The sequence below is a fragment of the Oryzias melastigma genome, linkage group LG14 (genome assembly GCF_002922805.2).
Source record: "Oryzias melastigma strain HK-1 linkage group LG14, ASM292280v2, whole genome shotgun sequence".
Lineage (NCBI taxonomy): Eukaryota > Metazoa > Chordata > Actinopteri > Beloniformes > Adrianichthyidae > Oryzias > Oryzias melastigma.
This window is the reverse complement of record NC_050525.1, coordinates 19,892,737-19,913,665: the sequence shown is the minus strand read 5'-3', so window position 1 is coordinate 19,913,665 and position 20,929 is coordinate 19,892,737. Positions and strand designations below refer to the sequence as shown.

The following is a 20,929-nucleotide window of genomic DNA, read 5'->3' as shown; positions in this document are numbered from 1 at the left end:
GGGCCGAAGGAGTGATGCGCACCATGAACACAGAGAAGCTGATCAAAACTCTGCCCATCATTCAGACCCAGCTGGACGCGCTGCTTGATTTCCAGGTACTCGATGCGAACCCTTTCTTGTGAGCGACTGCAGCTGTCTCCGCCGCGTAATGATCCACTCCTCCTTTCCGTCCCGCAGCCGAACTCCAACGAGCTGACTAACGGGGTGATCAACACCGCTTTCATGCTGCTGTTTAAAGACTCCATACGATTGTTTGCTGCTTACAACGAGGGCATCATCAACATGTTGGGTAAATCAGCGAGGCGGTGGTCCCATTCACGCCATCTTCCATTCACTCTGCAGCTCGATTATCCCTTATTTTGCAGAAAAATACTTTGACATGAAGAAGAACCAGTGCAAAGAAGCGTTGGAGATCTACAAGACCTTCCTCAACAGGATGACCAAACTGTCTGAGTTTCTCAAAGTGGCGGAGGTAACGTCTGTTCGTCCTATTCTGACCCCCAAGGAGGAAGCAGAGTGTAACCCAAGGAGATGATGGGGACACACGTCTGGAGGGAACTTCAGCAGATTTATGCCACTTAATAACAACAGATTTATTAAATCCTCTTGAATCTACTCGGAAGTTAAAGCTGTTGAGATTTGCTCCAGACCTCTGTCACCCTGGAGTTCTGATTTACGGTCACTGACCGAAGATCAGCGCCTGGGGTCTTCCTCTCTTTAATTTCCTCTTTTTGCATCCAGATATCCCCCCCCCCCCTGTTTCTGCCCCTCTCTTTTCCCATTTTAGACAAAGGTTATTCGGTCTTATTAGCCTGTCGGAGAGTCACTCGTGTACAGCTTCTAGCTGAGGGTCCCCTTACATGCTGCCTGTTAACATGCCTGCACTGCATGCCCAAGCAAGCTCTTTTCTGTCCCTTTCTCTGTCCCCCCTGTTCCTGCTCTTTACTTCCCCCCCCCCTGACTTTTCTTCAAGAAATATATGATGCAACCCATAAATGTAAGGCTGTTAGTCAGCCGCAGCTCTTGCTAGGCTTCACAGCGGATATAAATAGTTTTATTCTCTGCAGACTGCGTGTCATTTACTCATGCGCCATCTTCAAAGGCTGTCTCACTGCTTGGTTTTTGGAAGAAGGTTTGGGGTGCAGCCGCTTGATCCAAAAAAAAAAGGAAAAAATGAAGCGAAACAACAGACTAACGTTGACTTTAAGGACCCATTCATTTTACCTGTCTAACAAAATGTGTTTGTCTGTTTTGTGTGTCATCTGTGTCCCTCCCTTCTCCTTCTGTTCAAAGTCAACATTAGTTGAGTGTCTTCCTTTTGGATGTTTTTTCTCCTCGCAGTCATGTGACCTGTTGTCTGCCCTCTCTGCCCTGCCTGTTTAATCAGTCAGCGTCCTCAGCATCCATTTCCAACCGGTCTCCAGATTTCAGTGTGTGTGTGTGTGCATTTATTAGTGTGTAAGTGTGTGTGTGTGTGTGTGTGTACATAAACTCTGTATATATAGATGTTTGTGCATGTGCCCCCCTCCCTCCCCTCCTTTGTTGTCTTTTATTTGTTTTCCTCTCCAGCCACTGCATGTTGAAATGAACGCTTGGGTTTGATTCTTCTTTCTCCCTCCTCCTCCTCCTCCTCCTCTTCCTCCTTCACGTGTCTCTCCCCCCTCTTTAACTCTGTGGGTTTTATGCTTTTGGTTTACTCCTTATTTATTTATTTTTTTGTTTTATTACGACATTTGGTTTATTTTCATTTTGCCTCCCTCCTCCCTCCCCTACCCTTACTTCCTTTTTTGTGACACAGCGAGTTGGGATAGATCAGGGCGACAGCCCCGATCTCACACAGGTCAGTCTACATCTCATCTCAATCAGTCAATCAACCAGTTTAGAACTCCGCCAAGTCAGTCCCATAATGCTTCATTCTAAACGCTCCCGTTCCCTACTCACCCTACAGACCTGCCCACACTGCAGCTGCCCCGTCTTCCTCCTCTCTTCTTCACTCTCTTTTAACTCCTCGCTTTGTGCCTTTTTCTGTTTGAACAGAGTCTAGAACAGAGAGGAAACCTTTTCTCCACTTTTTCCTAGAGGAATTTTATCTGAAATGATTGCACATCAAATCTTGCTCAAAGGTGTGATATTTTTAAAGCCCCACTCCGATCATCGATCGTCTATGAATTGTGTTTTTAGCCAACATTTTTTTAGGACATATTTTCTGCAGACCAGCAGTAGTCCATTAGAAATTTGCTTCCTAGTTGTGGGTGGGATTAAGTAAGCCCGCCCCTACTTTCCATCATCCATCTGTTTAGAACAGGGGTGTTCAAATCCAGTCTTCAAGGGTTGCTGTCCTACATGTTTTCCAACCCTTAAAGCTCCTTGTTGGTCAATCACACCTGGTGTGTGGAAAACCAGATGCCAGCTCAGACGAGGAAAACAAAGATGTACCCCAGCCGAAAAGGCCAAGTGGTTTAAAAGTGGGCAGAAAATGTGGGCCCCAATTTGGTTTGTCCGCAGTTTTGGTGGTGGCCCACATTAGGTTAGGTGGGCACTCAATGGGTTGGCTCGCTACGCTAGCAACCCTCCTGGTGGACGGCGTAGCATGCTAGCAATCTCCACTGTAGCGAGCTAGCAAGATTTGCTGTATTGAGCTCCACTGTATCAAGGTAGCGAGCTCCTCTGTATGGAGCTAGCGAGCGCTGATGTAGCAAAGTCCGCTGTAGCGAGCTATCAGAGTCGCTGTAGCAAGCTAGCAAAGTGGCTGTAGCAATCTCCATTGTACAAACGCCGCTGTAGCAAGCTCTGCTGTATCGAGCTAGCGAGCTTCGCTGTACTGAGCTAGCAAGCTCCGCTGTAGTGAGCTAGTGAGCTCCACTGTAGCAAACTAGAAAGCTCCAGTGTATCAAGCTAGCAACTCTGCTGTAGCGAGCTCCACTTTATGGAGCTAGCCAGTTGTGCTGTTGGAAACTCCACTCTAGTGAGCTAGCGAAGTCCATTGTAGCACGCTCAGCTGAAGCAAGCTAGCGAGCCCCGCTGGAGCAACTCCACTGTAGCAATCTAGCGAGCTCCGGTGTATCGAGCTAACAAGCTCCACTATAGAAAGCTAGCTAGCTCTGCTGTAGCATTCTAGCGAGCTCTGCTGTCCACTGGGCGGAAGGCTAGCGTAGCGAGCTAACACACTGAGTTCCCACTCAAGCCAAAGTGGTGAGGCCACCACAGAAACTGTGGACAAACCCAATAGGGGTCCACATTTTCTGCCCACTTCTAAACCATATTTGGCCCACCGGACCTTGCTGGCTGGATACTATTCATCTACAAGTGGATGTATCAGAATGGAGCAGAGCAGGAAACTTGTGGCTTACCATTATAGCTTCTACATCACTGCCACAGGCTTTTTCAAACAGTATTTTCTGCTCCTGATTCCAAAAACAAAAACAAAACAAAAAAACAATTTTGAGCTCAATTTTCTTTATAAAAGTCCTCCATCATCTAAAAAATTCCACATTTAAAAACACCAAAAACCCGATTTTCATCGGAGTGGGCCTTTAAAGCAGATTTTAAATAGATGAATGACAAAGGGTTTTATTTTATTTTGTAGATTCAAATGTCCACGACTGGGGCTTAGTCTTTAACAACTGTCTGAATTTTTCCATAAGTCTTTCCAGCAGTGTAAATATCCAAGATCTGTCTGTTTACTTACAGGCTAAACAAGTCAGCACAAAATTTCTCATGTTTTATTTGTTTTTTTCCCACATAGGCAGTCAAACGTTTAAGTCCCTTTGCATTAGCTGTGGGGAGAGCAGCGAATGGTTTTATTGAATAGGTTTCTGCAAATATGACTTGGATATGTGTGCATAATGCCATCATAAGTACTACATATTCTCTTCTTTTTATTCAGCCCCCCCTTCTTTTCAGTGGATGCAAGATTGGATGTGCCAAAAAACCTCAAGTGACAAACTGAAAAGAGCTGACTTTGTTCACGTTTGTAGTGCTTATGGAGACCTTATATGCCCTTATTCAACAACATAGTGACCCATGCCTTTATTCAGCTCTAGATATGTGTCTGTTTTACTTTTAAACTTTTAGCATATTCTAGATTTCTCTGAAGAAGGATATCCAGAATTCGCATTTTACTCTTTTCCCCTAAAATAAGTATCTTAGAAATCCTTTCTTTGCCTGTTGTGACTGCATTTTCTAATGCTGAAATGTAAAGCTCTGGATGAAAACCTTGGTATCACATGGGGTCCAAATGATCTCATTCATCCCTTTTTCCAGCAAGGAGGGCTTGCCAGCAGCTTAATGTGCATACCTGGCTTCTCACCAGATGTTTACATTTGACTGAGTTAACTTACTTGGCTTCCAATATAGATCAGATTTGTTGATGATACTTGAGAACTCCAAAAAAAATCTGTAAATCAGGTTTTGATCACCAGTGGAATCCAGGAGTTAACTCTTTTGGATGTGATTTTCTTTACGTGTGGGCTTGTGTAAGTGGGTGTGCTTATGAGAGCGTCTGTGGACTGCTAGCCTTCTGCATGGGCTCATTAGATGGTTCAGAGATGTGTTTGTGGCGTTCCTCTGGATCCCTGCAGTGAGGATGCTCCGCTCTGTCCTGATCCGTCTGTCCTGCTGCTGATTTTGCTTGCATGAGCCAGGGCTAATGTTTGCATGTGTCAACCAAACCTGATGAAACCAAATGCAAAAAAAAAAAACAGATCAGAAGAGTTGTGGTGCAGATAGAGAATCTGAGGGTAATGTCTTATTTTTGCGGCTGTCTTTTCTTTGTGTGTATGTGAGATAAAATGATTGGTGCGAGAGCTGTGCGCCCCACTTTATTGGCTTGGTAGCGATTCTAATCTTATCTCCTCACCCCACCCCACCCCTTGCCCTCCCCTCAGGCTCCTAGCTCCCTCCTGGAGGCTTTGGAGCAGCATCTAGCTTCTCTGGAGGGCAGAAAGCTGAAGGACTTGTCTACTGCCAGCAGGTAAAATGAAACGGGGAAAGGTGGATGCGATCTGACAGCCCACTTACCAACATTTCAGTTCTGATTATTAGTATAAAACCCACATCTATGTTGGTTCGTTTTTAGATATTGCTGCTGTAAACAAACTTCTGGGTCATAGCTGATTGGTAAAGGGGAAAACTGACCTCAGTGATCTGGGAAAAATAGGAATTGTAAAACATTCCATAAAACTCATCTGTTTTAAATTAATGTTTGTGATAGAAAGGTTCCTGCAGAACTTATTGCAGATGTGTTATCGCAGATAAATGTAAAAGGGGATTTTTTTAAAACTAAAATCCAATTCTGCTTCTTCAAAAATGGCATTTTGGAAGATTTTTTTTAAACACATGTTTATTCATTTTTATATAAAACACTTGCATAGTCCAAAAAAGGTTTGCATATTTTTTTAAAAGTTATCATTTGCAGAGAGTGATTCACAAGTTTGGAGGATAAATGTGCAAATTAGGAACAATGTCGTGTTTTTAAAGTCCCACTATAATCTTCTTTTGATTTTTTTTTAAAGAGTTCCAAGTGGTCTTTTAATTTTTATGATGTGTTTTTTAGCCAAAATAAAAAAAAATAGAATAAATAAATACTCAAAAATGTAATTTTAGATCCAGACTGAGAGCCGTGAATTATGAAGAAATAATGAAACAGGTCTGATCTGGATCGATGTGTTTGTAGTGACACAATCGACCCCTCAGACTCACACGAGGCTTCACCAAATTAATAACAGTTTTCTTTGGGATTTACACTGAATTAGAGCCGCGTGAATGTCACACAAAACACTTGGTTCCTTTGGACTGTAAGCTGCGCTCACTTACATTTTGCACAGAGCTTGATTGCATTGTGTGAATTCTCTCTGTTGTCTGTAATCAGTCACAGTTCTTCCTCAAAGGTCATCCGTACCTTGGAGGTGTCTCCGATTTCGGATGCTCAGTGATTCACTGAAATTAAATGAAGGTTTACAATTAAATCTGAAATATTTTGAGATAATTTTGGAAACTTTAGAAAGTTCAATGCAAAATCATTTTTCAAGCTTTTGCAACCTAGTGCTAAATTTCATGAATAAATCACGGATTCAAACCAAAAGATTAAAAAGAGCCATGAATATTCATGTGATTTTAGTATTTTTAAATGTGGGATTTTCTAGTTACCAAAACACTTTCACGATGATTTATCTTAATTTAAGCATTTATCTAATACATTTTGTGATATAAGTACAAAATGTATTAATAAAGAATAATTTTTATGTACATTTTCCATTGTGTGCTCCCTGCAGATCCAGCACCTTGTCCAGCACGGTGTCGTCCCTCTCCAGCGCTGGGATCTCTCTCAGTCGTATGGACGACAAAACAGAAGACAACCGGCTGCAGCAGCACAAGGCAATGCATTCACAGTCCACTTGTAAAGCTCTACATGCTTTCAGGTTCTGGCATAACTTACAGAAAACCAATTTTATTGCTGATGAACCACAAGATGATTGTGTACAAAGCTTTTCAGGGATTCTTTGGGAGAGAAAAAGGTGTGGACTGTGCGAAAATCCATACGTTCCCTTTCTTTGTGCTCCACACTATTGTTAAAGTGTAATGGACCTCCTGCATAAATTCTTTGCTACAGTGAAATACTGTTTCTGGCTTCCGGCCCGCAGCACAGGGAGCCTCACACAGAACAGAAATGAACCGGGAGGCTAAATAATGCAGCTCCTGCAGCAAAGTCTTTTAACAGATAAAAACATCCAGGATAGTTTATTTTCACCACAACACACAATGTATTTACAGCACAAAAATAATGTCTTGTGTTTTCCGTGCAGGAAGATGGTCACAAGGTCATTGATATTCAGACGCCCAACATTTCGCCCAGCACCCAGTCAGTGGGCAGTGCCAACAGCAGCGGAGGAGCGCCGGATCTCTTTTCCAACTCGCCCATCGTTACCATCAATAATCAGTGAGCCTTAAAGCTTGAATTCCAAACCTTTTTGCTGTAAAACATTTTTATTTAAAAAGTAAAACAATAAACACGTTTTCTTTCTCCTTGTCGTAGTGTGCCAAACCTGACCAGCGAGCTGTTCACCCTGCAGCCTCACTTCGCCCCCATTCAGACCACACACACTGTGCCCAACAACAACAATGCTTGGGGAGGTAAGACTGCAAACACGCAGCAACACACATGCACTGTGTGTGTGTGTGTGTTCGGGATGGCCGATCGCTTCGTGCTCTTGATTAATTTCTCCTCTTCTCTCCTTTCACGTTGCCATGGTTACGTCTGGATAACAGGTGACCTACTAAAGCCATCTCCACCTACTCAGATTCACAGCCCAGGAGCCCAACTGCACTCGGGGAAAATGCTGCCCAACGATTTGGACTCCTCGTTAGCAAATCTGGTTGGCAGTGAGTACAAGCACGACTCTTCCTCGTCTACCTCAAATCCAGCTCATCGTTTTAGGGTTGCTTCTTCTTTAACATCTTATCTCTTCCCTCTAGACCTGCAGTTTGGGGGAACGCCAGCTAAAAAGTAAGCGACGCAGAATCTGCTCTGAGTTTTGACTGAATAAATTGTCCGCACGGCGGTAAACGCTCCTGTTTGTGTGCGTCAGGCCAGAGCTCCAATGGAGTCAGCTGGTAGAGAAGAAGCCCACAGGAGGAAGCGGCTGGCAGTCAAAGACCATGTGCACCAGCACTAACTGGACTCACACTACTCATCCCATGGCACCTGCACCCATGCCTGTCCCTCAGATGGTAAATTTAATCAATAATCAATAATAAAGTGGAGTTTGGATCATCTATATCAGGGATCTGCAACTTTCAGCACCAAATGAGTCAATTTCTCTCTGCAAAGTCCTACTTTCCCTTTAAAAAACTTTGTATTTATGCTATTACTTTTATGCAGAAAAACAAAAAACTGTCATTTTTGTTATTCATTAAAAGCAAAATCTAAATCATTTATGGATTTTTCCAAGTATAATTTTTTTTTTTTTTTACTTTTGACAAAGGTTCATATGATTTTTTTGAAAATGAGACACTCTAAGCAACAATACTGAAGCAAAGTACTCCAGTGACCACTTTAAACAATGCAAGTCCACCTTAAAGTGCTATACTTTGTAGGGCTGGAGATCAATTATAATTTCCAGAGTCGATTTGATTCCGATTTTTTTTTTTTTTTAATTCTTTCGATTCTTCAATTCAGCATGAGTTTACGCGTTAGCACTAGCTGTCCTATTTTAGATTAATATTAAACGTTAGCATTAAGCTAGCAGACTTTAGTTTTGTGCTAAATCAGTCTATATTTTTTATGAATCGATTATTGATCTGTTAAGCTTAAATTGATTCAAAGTGATTAATTGATTTTATTAACCCAGCCCTAATAATTTGTGTCCTTACGAACTTACTAGTGCTGTAAACCTCAATATCATCAGGGATCAATTGTTTATTATTTAAGAAACATTCATAAATCATGTACAAATATATTCAGAAATGTTTCTCTGGGCAGCAACTAAACATTATTTAGCTGTATAAAATGTTTTGAAACTTTTTCTATCATACTTAGATTCTAATTATTGACTATATATGGAGAACTGGATCGACCAGTGAAATGCAGTAAATGCCGTTACACACACAAACACCTGCTGGCTCCAAGAAGCTACAATCCCAGAGACTTCTATTGTTAAGAAACTGCCATTACTCAGTCATTATATTTTTCTGAATAACCACTCTTGCGCTGGTAACTTTTTCTTAAGATCTTCTTGCTAATCCAACATTTATTTTTTAATTATATTTTTTCGAGAGCGATCACTGCCGTCTCAGTACAACAAGGCGACATTAGTATCGTGAAAAAAAATGGCGACTGAATTGGCATAATTTTACTAGAGCTGGAAGTAAGGCATTTTCTAAAGGTGACATCACACTTGGTCAATCCAGTTCTTTATATACAGTCAATGATTAGAATGTGTGTGTTTAATGTATTAATTATAGTTATGGCCAAAAATTCATATAAGTCCCTGATTACAATTAAATCAATCCTTATCTTTTAGAATTACAATTATTTATCCATTTTTCTTTTATCATCCAGAGAGCCAAAACAGAGATATGAAAGAACCACACGTTGTCCCGGTTGCAGACCCTTGGTCTAAACATTCCCTCGAAGTTATGAGGGGAAACACTGACATACTCTAAACCCATCATGTCAAATACAATCTATATGAATTTTGAGGACACGGCTAGCATATGCTAGAATAAATATTGCTTTCTCTTCTCTGCAATTGCAGCTGAATCATTGCAGTAGTGCTCAATGAAACAGTGTAGTCCTATGGTCTCGGCAGCCGAGTGCATTTGTACCATCTCCACTGTTCTCAAAAGAGCTTAAAACCGTCGAGAGCGCCATCATTTCTCCATCTCTGTCAATTCCCTTTGTGCTCCAAACTGATTTTCTGCACGTCTCTTCCATTCAATCCGGTTTCATCTTCTTCATTTTGGACTGAATAGACTCTCAAGTGAAACTGTTCATTTCACCAGCAAATGGCTCGGAAAGCCCGAGACACGACTTGAATAGAGAGCAGAAGAGAATTTATCATGACAAATGGGAAAAGGTCTGGTTCATCTTCCTTGACCATTTGGAGAAAACGAATGAGCTCAACTGTAATTTAAGCATTATGAATCGGGTTGTTGACCTTTTTTTTCTCCTTCCTTTTCTCTCCACCTCTTCACAGAATGGGATGATCTATACTGGATATGTAAGTTTCATTAAGACCTCATCCTAATATTTTCTTCCTTTTATAACATCTCTCCTTTTAACATTTGTTCTGCTGACGTTTTTTATTAAGGCAGTTTTGTTGATGCAACAAAAATAATTAGGGGGCAAGAATTCTTTACTAGTGCCGCGTTGCAGTTTCAATTTCTACCCTTGTGGTTATTACTGGCTGTCAAGCTGCCACTTTAACTCAGCAACGCCGTACTTCTTTTTTGCTGCTTAAAGGTTAGAAATTTATTTTCATTTGTGCACAAGAAGCAAGCGAATAGGGAAAAAGATGGGAACGAATGCTCAGTACATTTTGACATTTCTTCATAAACACTGTTTAGTTTGTGTTTGCATCAGGAAAAAACTAACATTTTGTGTTCTTGTGGTTTTTTTTCTGCACAGGCTCCAGCGCCTGTGGCTTTTCCTATGACAACACCCCAAGTGCCTGTGTATGGAATGGTAAGAATTAACCCTTAGAACTGTATAACTTCATTTTCAGATTTGTTTTTATTTTAATAAATGGGGTTTCTCACTTGTGAAACTCTAAATTTAAGGACATAATTGAAATTCATGTTGTTTGTATGGTTTTACATTAAGACACCTGCATGAAATAATCAGCTCCACCTTAAAAAAATGTTAATATTTAGTCCAACCTTATTTGGAGAAAAATCAAAAAATAAAGTGATTTAATACAAATCAATAAAACATTACTATTATTCTACTCACAGAAAAAAGATTTTTTTAAAAAACCTACTAGAATGGAGGTCAAAGTTTGGACCTCTTGCCTCCTAATAGTTGAATTTGCATCATTGAGACACTTTTTTGTGTTATCTTCAGGTCCCTTAAATGTGTTTTAAAAGTGAAGAGTCTAAACTTAAATTACATTCGTTTGAAATTACATTTCATAGAAAATGTAAGATTTTTTTAATGTCAAGTTATATTGTGTGGATCACTCAGTAATGGTCAAACTTTCGTTTATGTCCAAATATTTGGGAAAATATACAGACTTTCTTTAAAAGGGTATCCTATTTTTTTTATACACATGTAGTACACTTTTTAAACATAAATCAAGTCAAAATGCAGAAGCAACATCTAAGAAAACCAGACTTTCAGATAACAAAAGGGAACATCAGTTATTTTAGGTGAGAAAGAATCCTGAAATGAAAAACTATCACTTTTTTTAACAGATTTTGCACCGAGGTTGAACCATACAAAAGCTCCAAAAGCAACGTCACAGACTTGGAAGTTTGGAAAATTTGCCACAATCTGGACTTTATGTCTAAAATTCAGACATCAGTACAGACTTTTCTATTGATTGATTGGTTTATTCTAAGCAATAATAGCAGACAATACAAAAAGAATCACACCAGCTCATTACAGAAATAATAAAAGGCATTGATTAAAAAAATAATGTAAATCTAAGCAGAAAATAACAGCGTGATTACCAATAATCACAACTAGAGATTTGCATTTACCAATGATGCATGCAATACACATTTAGGTCACATTAGATTCAATAAATATGAATATTCATTAAAGTCAATTTGATTTATTGCTTAAAAAGGAGTAAGAACTTGTCTAAATCCACCTTGACTGAGTTTTTCTTTTCCTTTCAGTTGTCATAATCTGGTTGTGATCAGATTAAGTGCAGATAAAAAGCTTATTGATTAATCTCAGAAGAAATGTATCTATGATTTTAGTAAACTAAACATGATTTTTTTTACTAACTTTTAGTCATTCAAGTCATTTTCAGGGTTCATGTCCCAGACATCTCATTAGTTCAGACAGTAGATATTGCATGGTAGGGATGCAACAATGCTTCAAACTACTCTTTTGACCAGATTTTGTTTACGAAAGGGCAAAATGATTCAATAGCTGAGGAAAATGAAGAAAGTAAAAAAAATGCGGCCATTCTAAAAATTGCCTTTTAAAAGGCTAAATCAAATATTTCCATGAATGAAATCTGTAAAAAAGAAAAATGGCCAAAATCCTATCTCATGTTTAAACATTTAATTTAACGACATATGTAAATCTTTAATTTAACCATCAAATGCTAAGTTATTTCAATGTCATCTTCTGTACCTCATGTTTGTGACCAGCTCCCTCCTCAGATGAGTCATCAAATGGGAGGCGTTCCTATGATGCCCGCACAGACCGTCATGTACAACCAGCCTGTCCTGAGACCCACCAATCCCTTTGGACCCATCCCGGGAACACAGGTGATACAAACACACTCACCTTTTAGACAAAAAGCAGAATGAATATGCAGCATCTGCTGAGTGGCAAAAAGTGTGTGGGAGGGGAATAAATATAAAAAGTCTAGGGTCAACCCTAAGAGCAAAACTTTATTACTTCAAATTTCATGTTAAGACGAGAAAAGCATATATTTAGATGTAAAGTATATTTAATTTCACAGCAGTATATTAAAATATATGTACTTTTTTAAATTAGAAAAGGTTCAGCTAACAGTGTTTACACTGTAGACATGACAACCGGCATTCTGAAAATGGTTCGTTTTGAAAGCAAATACTTGCAAGAAAAATGACAAAGAATGTCATCATTATAACATTTTAACACAAAAGAATTAGAAGCTTTGGGAATTTTTTATTGTTGTTTTTCATTTTTTTAGATGAAATGTTATCAAGTAATTTAGAAGTCGTTCAAAGAAAACACGGCAGTTTCAGTAAAGTAGAGAGGGATCAAATAAAAAAACATATGTTACATTCGTTGACTGAACAAATAAAATAAAATAAAATATCTATTTATTTAATTTTATTTGATTTACACATTTAAATTAGAGTGGGAGGATAAACCACTAGAGATGGAACATCTTGTTTCCAAGGGGGTCCTCCATTTCAAGAAATAATAACAAACGAGAGTAGAAACCAAACAAAATAATACAAAGATTAAATACACAAAACATATACACACACACATAGAAGTACAGGCTCTCAATATCCTCCCTAACATGACATTTAAGAAAGTTTAAATAGGCAAAAACTGAACTGAAAAAAACAAACAAAAAATCACAGACAATCAGAATTTCAAAAGAAACACAAGCATGTTTGAGATGAATTAGAAGAACTTTCTTAAACAATGACTCCCAGTCATTGGGAGCTTTATCACAAAAAGCATTTTTCCCAGATTGTTATGTCTCGGAACAGAAGAATACCTGGTTATTATGGAGTAAGTTATGATCTGGCGTAAAAGAAACTAGGAATATCTCTGGTGTTCTTCTGAAATCCATGTAAAGACTGACTTCAGTGAAGATCTGTGAGATCTTTAAAAACTGTGTGGGGGTAACTCGTGGATCAAAGTGAAGAAGAAAAGACGACTATCTAAGGAACAAATAAATGAAGAAGTCACATAATTGCTTATTGAACAGTTATATCCCAAGAAGCTGTTTTACTGGCACACTGGTAATATGCTCGTCAATACATGTGTGAACGCATGATGAGGTGTTTTGTTGGGACTAAATTACTCTCGATTCTCCCCTCGTCTTCTGCAGATGCACTTCATGTAGGGATGATGGTGTAACCATGGCAGCAAAGCTGAGAGGAAAGAGAGGAAGAGTCGACGGCGAACACGAATCCAGCGCAGGGGAACGACAGCAGAGGCCAAAGAGGGAAAGGGAGGAGAGAGGACCAGAGGATGGAGAAAAGATGAAATGCTGATGTCAGTGTCATGTCACCTGATCCTCTAATCTCCTCTCCTCTTTCCATGTGGCTTCTAATCTTGGTTTCTGAACCTATAAGGAGTACAGTGCCGTGGCACCAGACATCAGTCCAACTCATCCTGTTTGATTTGCCACCTCAAGTGGCAGCTACGACCTCCGCTGAAGCTACAGACTTGACAGCGACATGGAAGTTCTGAAGATACTTTGCCACCTCGAAGCTCACTAATAATTTCTTTCACGAAGGCTTACCTACATCATCAAGCTGAACCAGGCCTGGAGGAAGCACATCTCTTTCTCTGGATGGATTGTTTGCTGGCACTTTACTAAATGTGAACTTTGCCAAGGGTGTGATTCTGTGTAGAAGATTTTAGCATCTAGTTCAGATTGGTTTCTGGTTGCATCATTCATCGCCTGATGTCAGAAGTTTTTATTTGAATGCGTGCGTGCGTGCCCCTTTTTCTAATATTTTTTTCTCTTTATAAGCTCCATTTGTTCTTAAATGCGTAAAACAATGATTTGTGAGCACGCTTGTGTGACTGTAGACGGACGTAGATGTTTAGTGTGTGAAATGTTTCTCTGTAGGTACCTGATGTCATTACTGTGTTGCCAGGTGCCAATGTGTTACTGCACTGGAACTAACTGATGGAAGCACTGAGCCAGACCCAGTTGTTGCATTTGGATGTAAACAAACCTTTCACGCTAACTTTTGCTCTTTGGGGATGTGCTGTACACACTGTTTCTTTTGTTGTTTCTGTTTGCAGCCGTGCAATATCGTGCAAATCCCAGTATCGTCTTTCTCATATCTGTAGCCTGTTTAGAAGCTTTTTCTGCTGTAGCATTGTACTTTCTCAGTGTCAACATCCGGTTTTTGTACAGATTTTTTTTAAATTCTACTGGGTTATTTTATAGCCTGCTTTGTTGCACCTTTTTCTGCTCTTAAGGCAGTAATTTAAAGGGTGACTTTCAGTCTAGCTAGTTAGAAATGTTCTTTCCTTCCTGTCTTGAGCATTTGTCCTGTCCAAATTTAGCATCAAAGTCTGTTTCCACCTCAAAAAAAGCTTAGGTTAGGGTAGTCACTATGGCACATGTCCGACCCTCTATGCAGAGGACAAACGGCGGTATTTTGGGAAGGTTTGTTTATCCGGTCCTAACATATACGGACATGACAGCTAAAGGTCACAGAGTTAAGTCCAGAACCAACGGAGGGTAATGTCTTTACATCAGAATGCTGGTAATGCCTGAAGTGACGTGTACAGATTAACTCGGACAGCCGGAGACGAGGACGCTTTAATGAGGCATTAAACATTAATGTGAATTTTCGAGCAGACCCAAGGTCAAGTGAGACCCACAGTTGGTGATAATATATATAAATATATATATAGCACAAACCTTCAGAGAGGGGACAAAGCTCTGCTGCACAAACACCTAAAATCATTGCTGCGATGTACATTTGAAAGGGGCAATAATTGATTGGGGATTAAGTCGTTTTCTATTGACTGTGTCTGTTCTATGTACATGTACTGTGTGTGTGTGTTTATGGGCACACGCCTTTGCATAGAGATAAACAGGGTCATGTCCTTTGGTTTGACATGAAGGATCTCTAAGCGAGTCGGTGTACTAACTTAGCGTTGTGTGTTTTTGTGACAATGTCGGTCTGTAAAAACACATCGACCCACGGTGGCTTAAGGATCACGGGCAAACTTGGGAGTTCAAATAAACGTGAGGCGAGGCAACTAAAGCTGAACGAGCTGGTTATTTCTACAACATATAAGCGGTAGATGTCGTCTAATGTTGCTCGTTTGGTTGATAGTTTTTCGTGGGCAAAGGTTGAACTGTAACGCCAGTCTTCCTGATGCAATGGCTCCCCACAGACGCTACTGTTGCAGACCAATCGGACACAAATCCCCTAAAACTTCACCAATGAATGACCATCTAAGAAATCATCCGTCACCATTATTTGAGTGGTTTGTCTATGTCAGCTGGAGGCTACCGTCATTCACGCACTTCAGCGCCACTACGCAACTCAATCCGTCCTGGGCCAACCTCTGACTGTTACTGTGTCCCCTCTGTATATAGGTAATAATGTTCATGTGTTTTTAGACGTACCCTCTCTGTAAAGTGATCGAAGCCCCATTGGATGACATTTTCTTGCCGTATCTGTGTTTGAATGGTCGTATTTTTGGACGTGTCATCATCCAGGGACGGGAGGGGGAGGGGAGGGTCGATGTTTGTAACGTTCGTGTCCATCGCCACTAGGAAGTTTAGGAGTTTGGGTGGGGGTGGGTGGGGAATCAAGGGCAAACTCTCACATCTGGTCTATACCAAGAGTGTCTTCATTGAGGAAGTGGACAGGACAGGGTCTGTCCTCTTCAAAACAGGAACATTTTTTTGCACCAAAGTCATCATCAAAGCGCAGCTTCTTCTTCTTCTTCTCCAAGGTCACTAAGGATGGATGAAAAACAGAACAATTCCACAGATTTTGTTCCTTTTATTTTGAAAAGAAACAGTTTCTTTTGCATGATTAAGTGTTGTCTTTTTATTGGCTTGTGTGCCCGGTAAAAGCATGACCATTGTGTGAACTCTCTCTTACCGGCGTGTTTGGAATATGTTAAGGAAATTTCACAATTTTTTTGTTTTTCTTTTTTTTTTTCTTTTTACTTACCTCCTGACATGAAATCTCATTGACATTCATAATCAACTGTTTTACAATGTAGAGTCTGTAACTGGTTGAAGGCTGCCTTGCATGGAGAAATGTAACTTGCAAGAAACCCATCAACTTCAACCCAAGTTACCCAAACTGCATTTCTGTAAAACACCATGGATGTCAATGCCAGTGGTCACCTAGCTAGCTAGACATTGCAGTCTTGTAAAGAAATTTGCTCTTTATTAAAGCGTTGCTATTTTCAATAAGTGTGTTTGAATGCTCACTCCTTTGTCATAATAAACCAGCAGCATCATGGGGGGGCTGGGGTCGACTCAAAGTACTGTAATATGTTTGGTCTCGTCGCAGCTCTGTGGTGTACTGTGTTTGCCCGTCTCGTCTTCTCACTCGTCATCGACTTGCTCATCACTTTCAAGTCATCCTCCAAAACGCAGGCTGGTTTCCTGAAACATTAATTCTGTGTTTTGAACAAAGACAAAAGCAGATTAAAAATCATTTAACCAATGCTTGAGGCTTTTTAGAAACTTTCCAGTAGCAATAGTTTGATTTTGCCTCGTAATGAATGAAAAAGTAGAACAGCTTGAAATCGATTCAGCACTTTAAGATCCCACAGAAGAAAATCTGTGAACATGAAATTTGGAAAAACCAGAAACCAGAGCTGCATTTCTGGAGCCTAATTTGTCCATATTAAGCCTAGAAATGGCTCACGATGTCATAGTTGTATATTTTGCCCAAGAACATACATAGGCCAACTTCTCTCAATACCTCAGTAAATCATAGTTTGTTTTGCGTTCGGACTCATTTAGAACTGCAATGTCCATCCATAAAGTGTCCATCTTTGTTGAGTGCATGAAATCTGCAGTGTCCAAGAAAAACTTATCAGGGAGTGAGGTCCCATACTTCGATTTCTTCTCACTTTATTTTTTGTAATTAAAACGACTGACTTAATCATTTTTGAATTGTTACCAAATTATTTTGTTTTTATTTAAGAAGGTATAGATTGATGTTTTTGGAAGAAAATGTAATAAAAATGTCATTTGATGCTGAGCTCTGACAGTTTTTTTATTGGAGACAAAAAATAATAGGGTTGGGTTGATAAAATCGATTGAGTTAAACTTAACAGATCAAAAATGGATTAATAAAAGTATAAATCGATTTAGCACATAAAACTAAAGTCCGCTAGCTTGATGGTAACTTTTAATAGGATTTCCCATAGAACGACTAATGCTAACGCTTGACCGACCTAAACATACACGGCTGACTAAATTAACCTCTTTATAAACTCACAGGCATGAACTTTCCAAACTCTTTTAAGGAAACATTTTTTAAAGTAACCATTTGTGGTCTAAAATACCTTTTTTAGCTCATACTTTCTTCTTCTTCTTTTATTGGAATAAGGTGCAATGCTATGGTATGGTCACCACCTAGTGGCCAAAATGAAATCCCCTCCAAGAGAGGCAGAACAATGTCTACAATGTTAATGATTTGAACAATTTTGCTAGAACTTCTCCTTTTGAGAAACCATGTAATACTACTACAATCTGCTAACAATCTCATTATTTCACATTGTACTGAATGTGATCAGATTATATTCAAAACATATAGTGGATTATTAATGTATTATAAACAGATATGTCTAAATACGTAAACTCAAAACTGAATTGAAGAATCGAAAGAATTAAAAAAAATCAGAATCTAATTGTTTCTGGCAATCATAATTTCCAGAAACTATTAGATTCCGATTTTTTGGGTAGGCACCTAGAAAAAAGTTATTAAATATTCACACAAAAGAAGTACGCAAGTTGAAATTTATTTATTGATAATTAAACAGAACAAAGAACAAAATGTATTTTAAAACAACATGGTAGCATCTGTGTCCATTGTCATTCGTACAAGTAGAATGTGGCATTGAAATCGGTATTGTTTTTTTTGGGGGGTGTTGAGGAGGGGGGCGAGCGTTGAACCAGCAACCGATCCTGAGCCAGGTTTTTCAACTCTAATGGAGGGCCTACCAGTGTGCTCTTCAGCAAGGCACTTAACCCCAATGTGGCCAGAGGGTTGCATCTAGGGAAAAAACAACCCATCCACAAAAAGATCCTGAATCCAGCCGTGGTCATCTGGTAACTGAAATCTTTTGCGTGTGGACTTAAAGCGAGAAAAACACCCTTTAAGAATTGTATGGTGAGTTTGAAGCAGGAATGTATGAATAAAAGGAAAAAAATGGGAAAATAGAGTAGAAAAATTAAAAGAAGAAAAAAATACATTTCCAAAAAATTTGAAATCCAGACCAAAAAAAGTAAACTTAAAAAATAAATAGAAAGAAAAATCCATGGAGATGAGTCAGGGGGTGACGTTTGGTCAAGGGTGTTTCTGCACTATATTTGTGTGCTTGTGTGAACGCGTGTTTCAGGGGAGGGGCAGGAGTGTGTGGTCTGAGTGTTTACCTTGGTGGGTGGACACCCCATCGTCCACAGCAGTTTCAGGCCTAACGCTGCTGTTTTCCCCTTCCCACTCTACAGCTGCGTGTGGCGTACGTCCAGGGCAAGGGCTCAGTTTGGCTCCCTCCCACTCTAGCTGTAATAATCAGCAAGAGGAAGAAGGTGGCTGGAGCAGCAGTACAACAAAGGCATGCAACTAACAGTTCAAATGGAGAAGGTGTGGAAAATGTAGAGTCGTTGTGTGTTGTTTGTTTGCGCCTTACGAGGCAACCTCAGTTCAAGTGCTGGATAAAAGACAAGGTGAGCAACTGTGCTACAAACACATCAAAGCAACAACTGTAAGAAGATGAAGGTGTGCGTTAGCATCCTTTGCACATGTTTGCTGTAAAAATAAGATGTAGGAACCCCGTGAAATCTAACCTACGTGTGGGATTTCACAGCTATATAGGTGTGATATGAATGCAAAGAAACTCGATAATCCTAGTCAAGGTTCACATTGGCGTGTGTTCCTGGTCGGATTCAATGAGAGAAAAGGGAGAAGTCATGGGGTGTACGCTCCAGAAATAATCAAACAATCTCACTGACGCTTCCGTCACCTCCAGAACCCAAACACACCACTGCAAATCATATTCCTGATCTTTCTCCGTTTTCCAATAAACCGTTTACCACAACTTTTATCACCGTAACTTCAAACAACAACATTTTTTGCTTCCCGTTTTCACTCACAACAAGCAAGACCACCATTCTTATCATGAGTTCAGACCAGCTCCACTGAACTACAAAGAAATACAATCGCGTCATCTTCTAACAGTCAAATGTTGGCTGGCGACACTCGAAAAAAGGGTTGCTATTTACACAAGTGCTAAAGTGTAAATTTAGCATGAAAACCATGAAGAGGGAAAAGTATGAAATAGAAAAACGTCTACAATGCTGAGAGTCTATGAACAATGGCCACACGTCGCCGACCAGCATTGCTCGTATAGGTTCACATACGTACATAGACACCAAGAGACATCGGCTTCACCAACCCAGCATTACCTAAACTTATAGAACGATGGGAATCAACTGAGATTGCATTTCTTGAAGAAAGTTTTATAATTTGACCACAAAACTGAACTTTTAAAACTTTTCTGTTTTAATGTTAGAGAGGCAAAAAACTGACACTTGGTTAAGCAGACTTTGGGATTAACTAAGGAAGAAGGTTTCTTTGCCTCATGCAAGGACACTGGTAAAATACTAAAAATAAAAGTTTCAATGTAATTGCATCCCTTTGTGAACCTAAAATCCAAATTTTCTTATTTTAATAATAAAAAAAAAAAAGCTTGGACTCACTGTAATAGTTCAGACATGCGATCGACTGTATCCCTTAAAGTGATTGTTACAGTTGGGCACAGAACAGAGTCCCTGTTGAGAGAATGAATCCCTCATAGAGAGGCGATTTCACCCTAAACCACGTGACCAGAACGACTTGATCCGCTACAGTCTTTGGTATCTCTCCAGAAACGCCATCAATCCCGCATTTGACGTCATTTTTCTTCATTTGTGATCTGCCACAAAAGTGTGGAAAATCTCATCTCCACAAAAAAATGAGTCATAAAGAAGCACTGTCAGAAGATTCCCAGGAAGCTTACTTCAAAAGTCCAACAAAATTTTAAATTCATTTTTAAAATTTTCAGGAACAGAACCTACAACTACCTGAACAATATTTGTATTTAGCCCAAATCGTCCAACTTCATGACCAACTGTAACAAATACTGGACTGCTCAGACTATTGATGGCCTTGATGCACCAACCTTCGTCTTGACCTTAACCCATAATTATTCAACAAGGAATCAGTGGTGCCTCTACAACATCAACAGAAACTATAAACAAAACTACGAGTGAAAGAGTTTCAAAGTTTAATTGTCTTCATTATCTTCACTTGTCTAAAGACAAAGCTAACTCCGACAACCATTAAGTTGAAAGAAAAGGACGATGCTTTAAGATGTAAAGCATTTTTGATGACGACCTTGCTTCTCCTGGGATGTTTGTTTGGACTGTCCCTAATGTAAATACACATGCGTTCGCACACATCTACAGTGTGTGAGGAATGTGTGGGGGTGGGACTATCGATAGGGGGGTTCTGGCGTGTGGTAAGGGTAATCGTGACCCTGGGGCACGGGTTGCCCGTGTGCGGGTGTCTGCTCATACGGTGTGGAGGTGGAGTAGTTTCCCGTTGCTGCATAAGATCCAGATGAATCATATGCTCCTGACGCCCCGTAGCCTCCAGAAGCGTCATAGCCAGCAGAAGCGTCGTAGCTTCCCGAGGAAGCGTCATAATTGCCAGATGAAGTATCGTAGCTTCCTGACGAGGCGTCGTAAGCTCCCGAAGTGTCATAGGTTCCTGGGGGGCCGTAGGCTTCTGATCCGGCATATACAGGGGGTGCTGA

At 39.9% G+C, this 20,929-nt stretch overlaps 1 protein-coding gene and 1 long non-coding RNA gene across 3 annotated transcripts in view; one reads left to right on the top strand and one right to left on the bottom strand.

Annotated features, from left to right (window-relative positions):
- Nucleotides 1-17,109, top strand: part of LOC112142978 (phosphatidylinositol-binding clathrin assembly protein) — a 28,450-nt gene extending 11,341 nt beyond the window's left edge. The window contains exons 5-19 of one of the 2 annotated variants that reach the window (XM_024266696.2): nucleotides 2-95; nucleotides 178-289; nucleotides 366-472; nucleotides 1,799-1,840; nucleotides 4,887-4,972; nucleotides 6,273-6,375; nucleotides 6,804-6,937; nucleotides 7,034-7,131; nucleotides 7,267-7,380; nucleotides 7,474-7,504; nucleotides 7,587-7,728; nucleotides 9,696-9,719; nucleotides 10,127-10,183; nucleotides 11,824-11,943; nucleotides 13,233-17,109. In XM_024266696.2, coding sequence (XP_024122464.1) covers nucleotides 2-95; nucleotides 178-289; nucleotides 366-472; nucleotides 1,799-1,840; nucleotides 4,887-4,972; nucleotides 6,273-6,375; nucleotides 6,804-6,937; nucleotides 7,034-7,131; nucleotides 7,267-7,380; nucleotides 7,474-7,504; nucleotides 7,587-7,728; nucleotides 9,696-9,719; nucleotides 10,127-10,183; nucleotides 11,824-11,943; nucleotides 13,233-13,247 — 1,279 coding nt within the window. In that variant the 3' untranslated portion in view covers nucleotides 13,248-17,109. The remainder of the gene's footprint in view (nucleotide 1; nucleotides 96-177; nucleotides 290-365; nucleotides 473-1,798; nucleotides 1,841-4,886; nucleotides 4,973-6,272; nucleotides 6,376-6,803; nucleotides 6,938-7,033; nucleotides 7,132-7,266; nucleotides 7,381-7,473; nucleotides 7,505-7,586; nucleotides 7,729-9,695; nucleotides 9,720-10,126; nucleotides 10,184-11,823; nucleotides 11,944-13,232) is intronic. The other variant, XM_024266697.2, reaches the window with a different exon arrangement.
- A 751-nt stretch (nucleotides 17,110-17,860) lies between these two features.
- Nucleotides 17,861-20,929, bottom strand: LOC112142981. Its single transcript, XR_002918658.2, has 2 exons — nucleotides 20,691-20,929; nucleotides 17,861-18,636 (listed from the first exon to the last, which is right to left on the bottom strand). It is a non-coding gene; the product is annotated as an uncharacterized LOC112142981 (long non-coding RNA).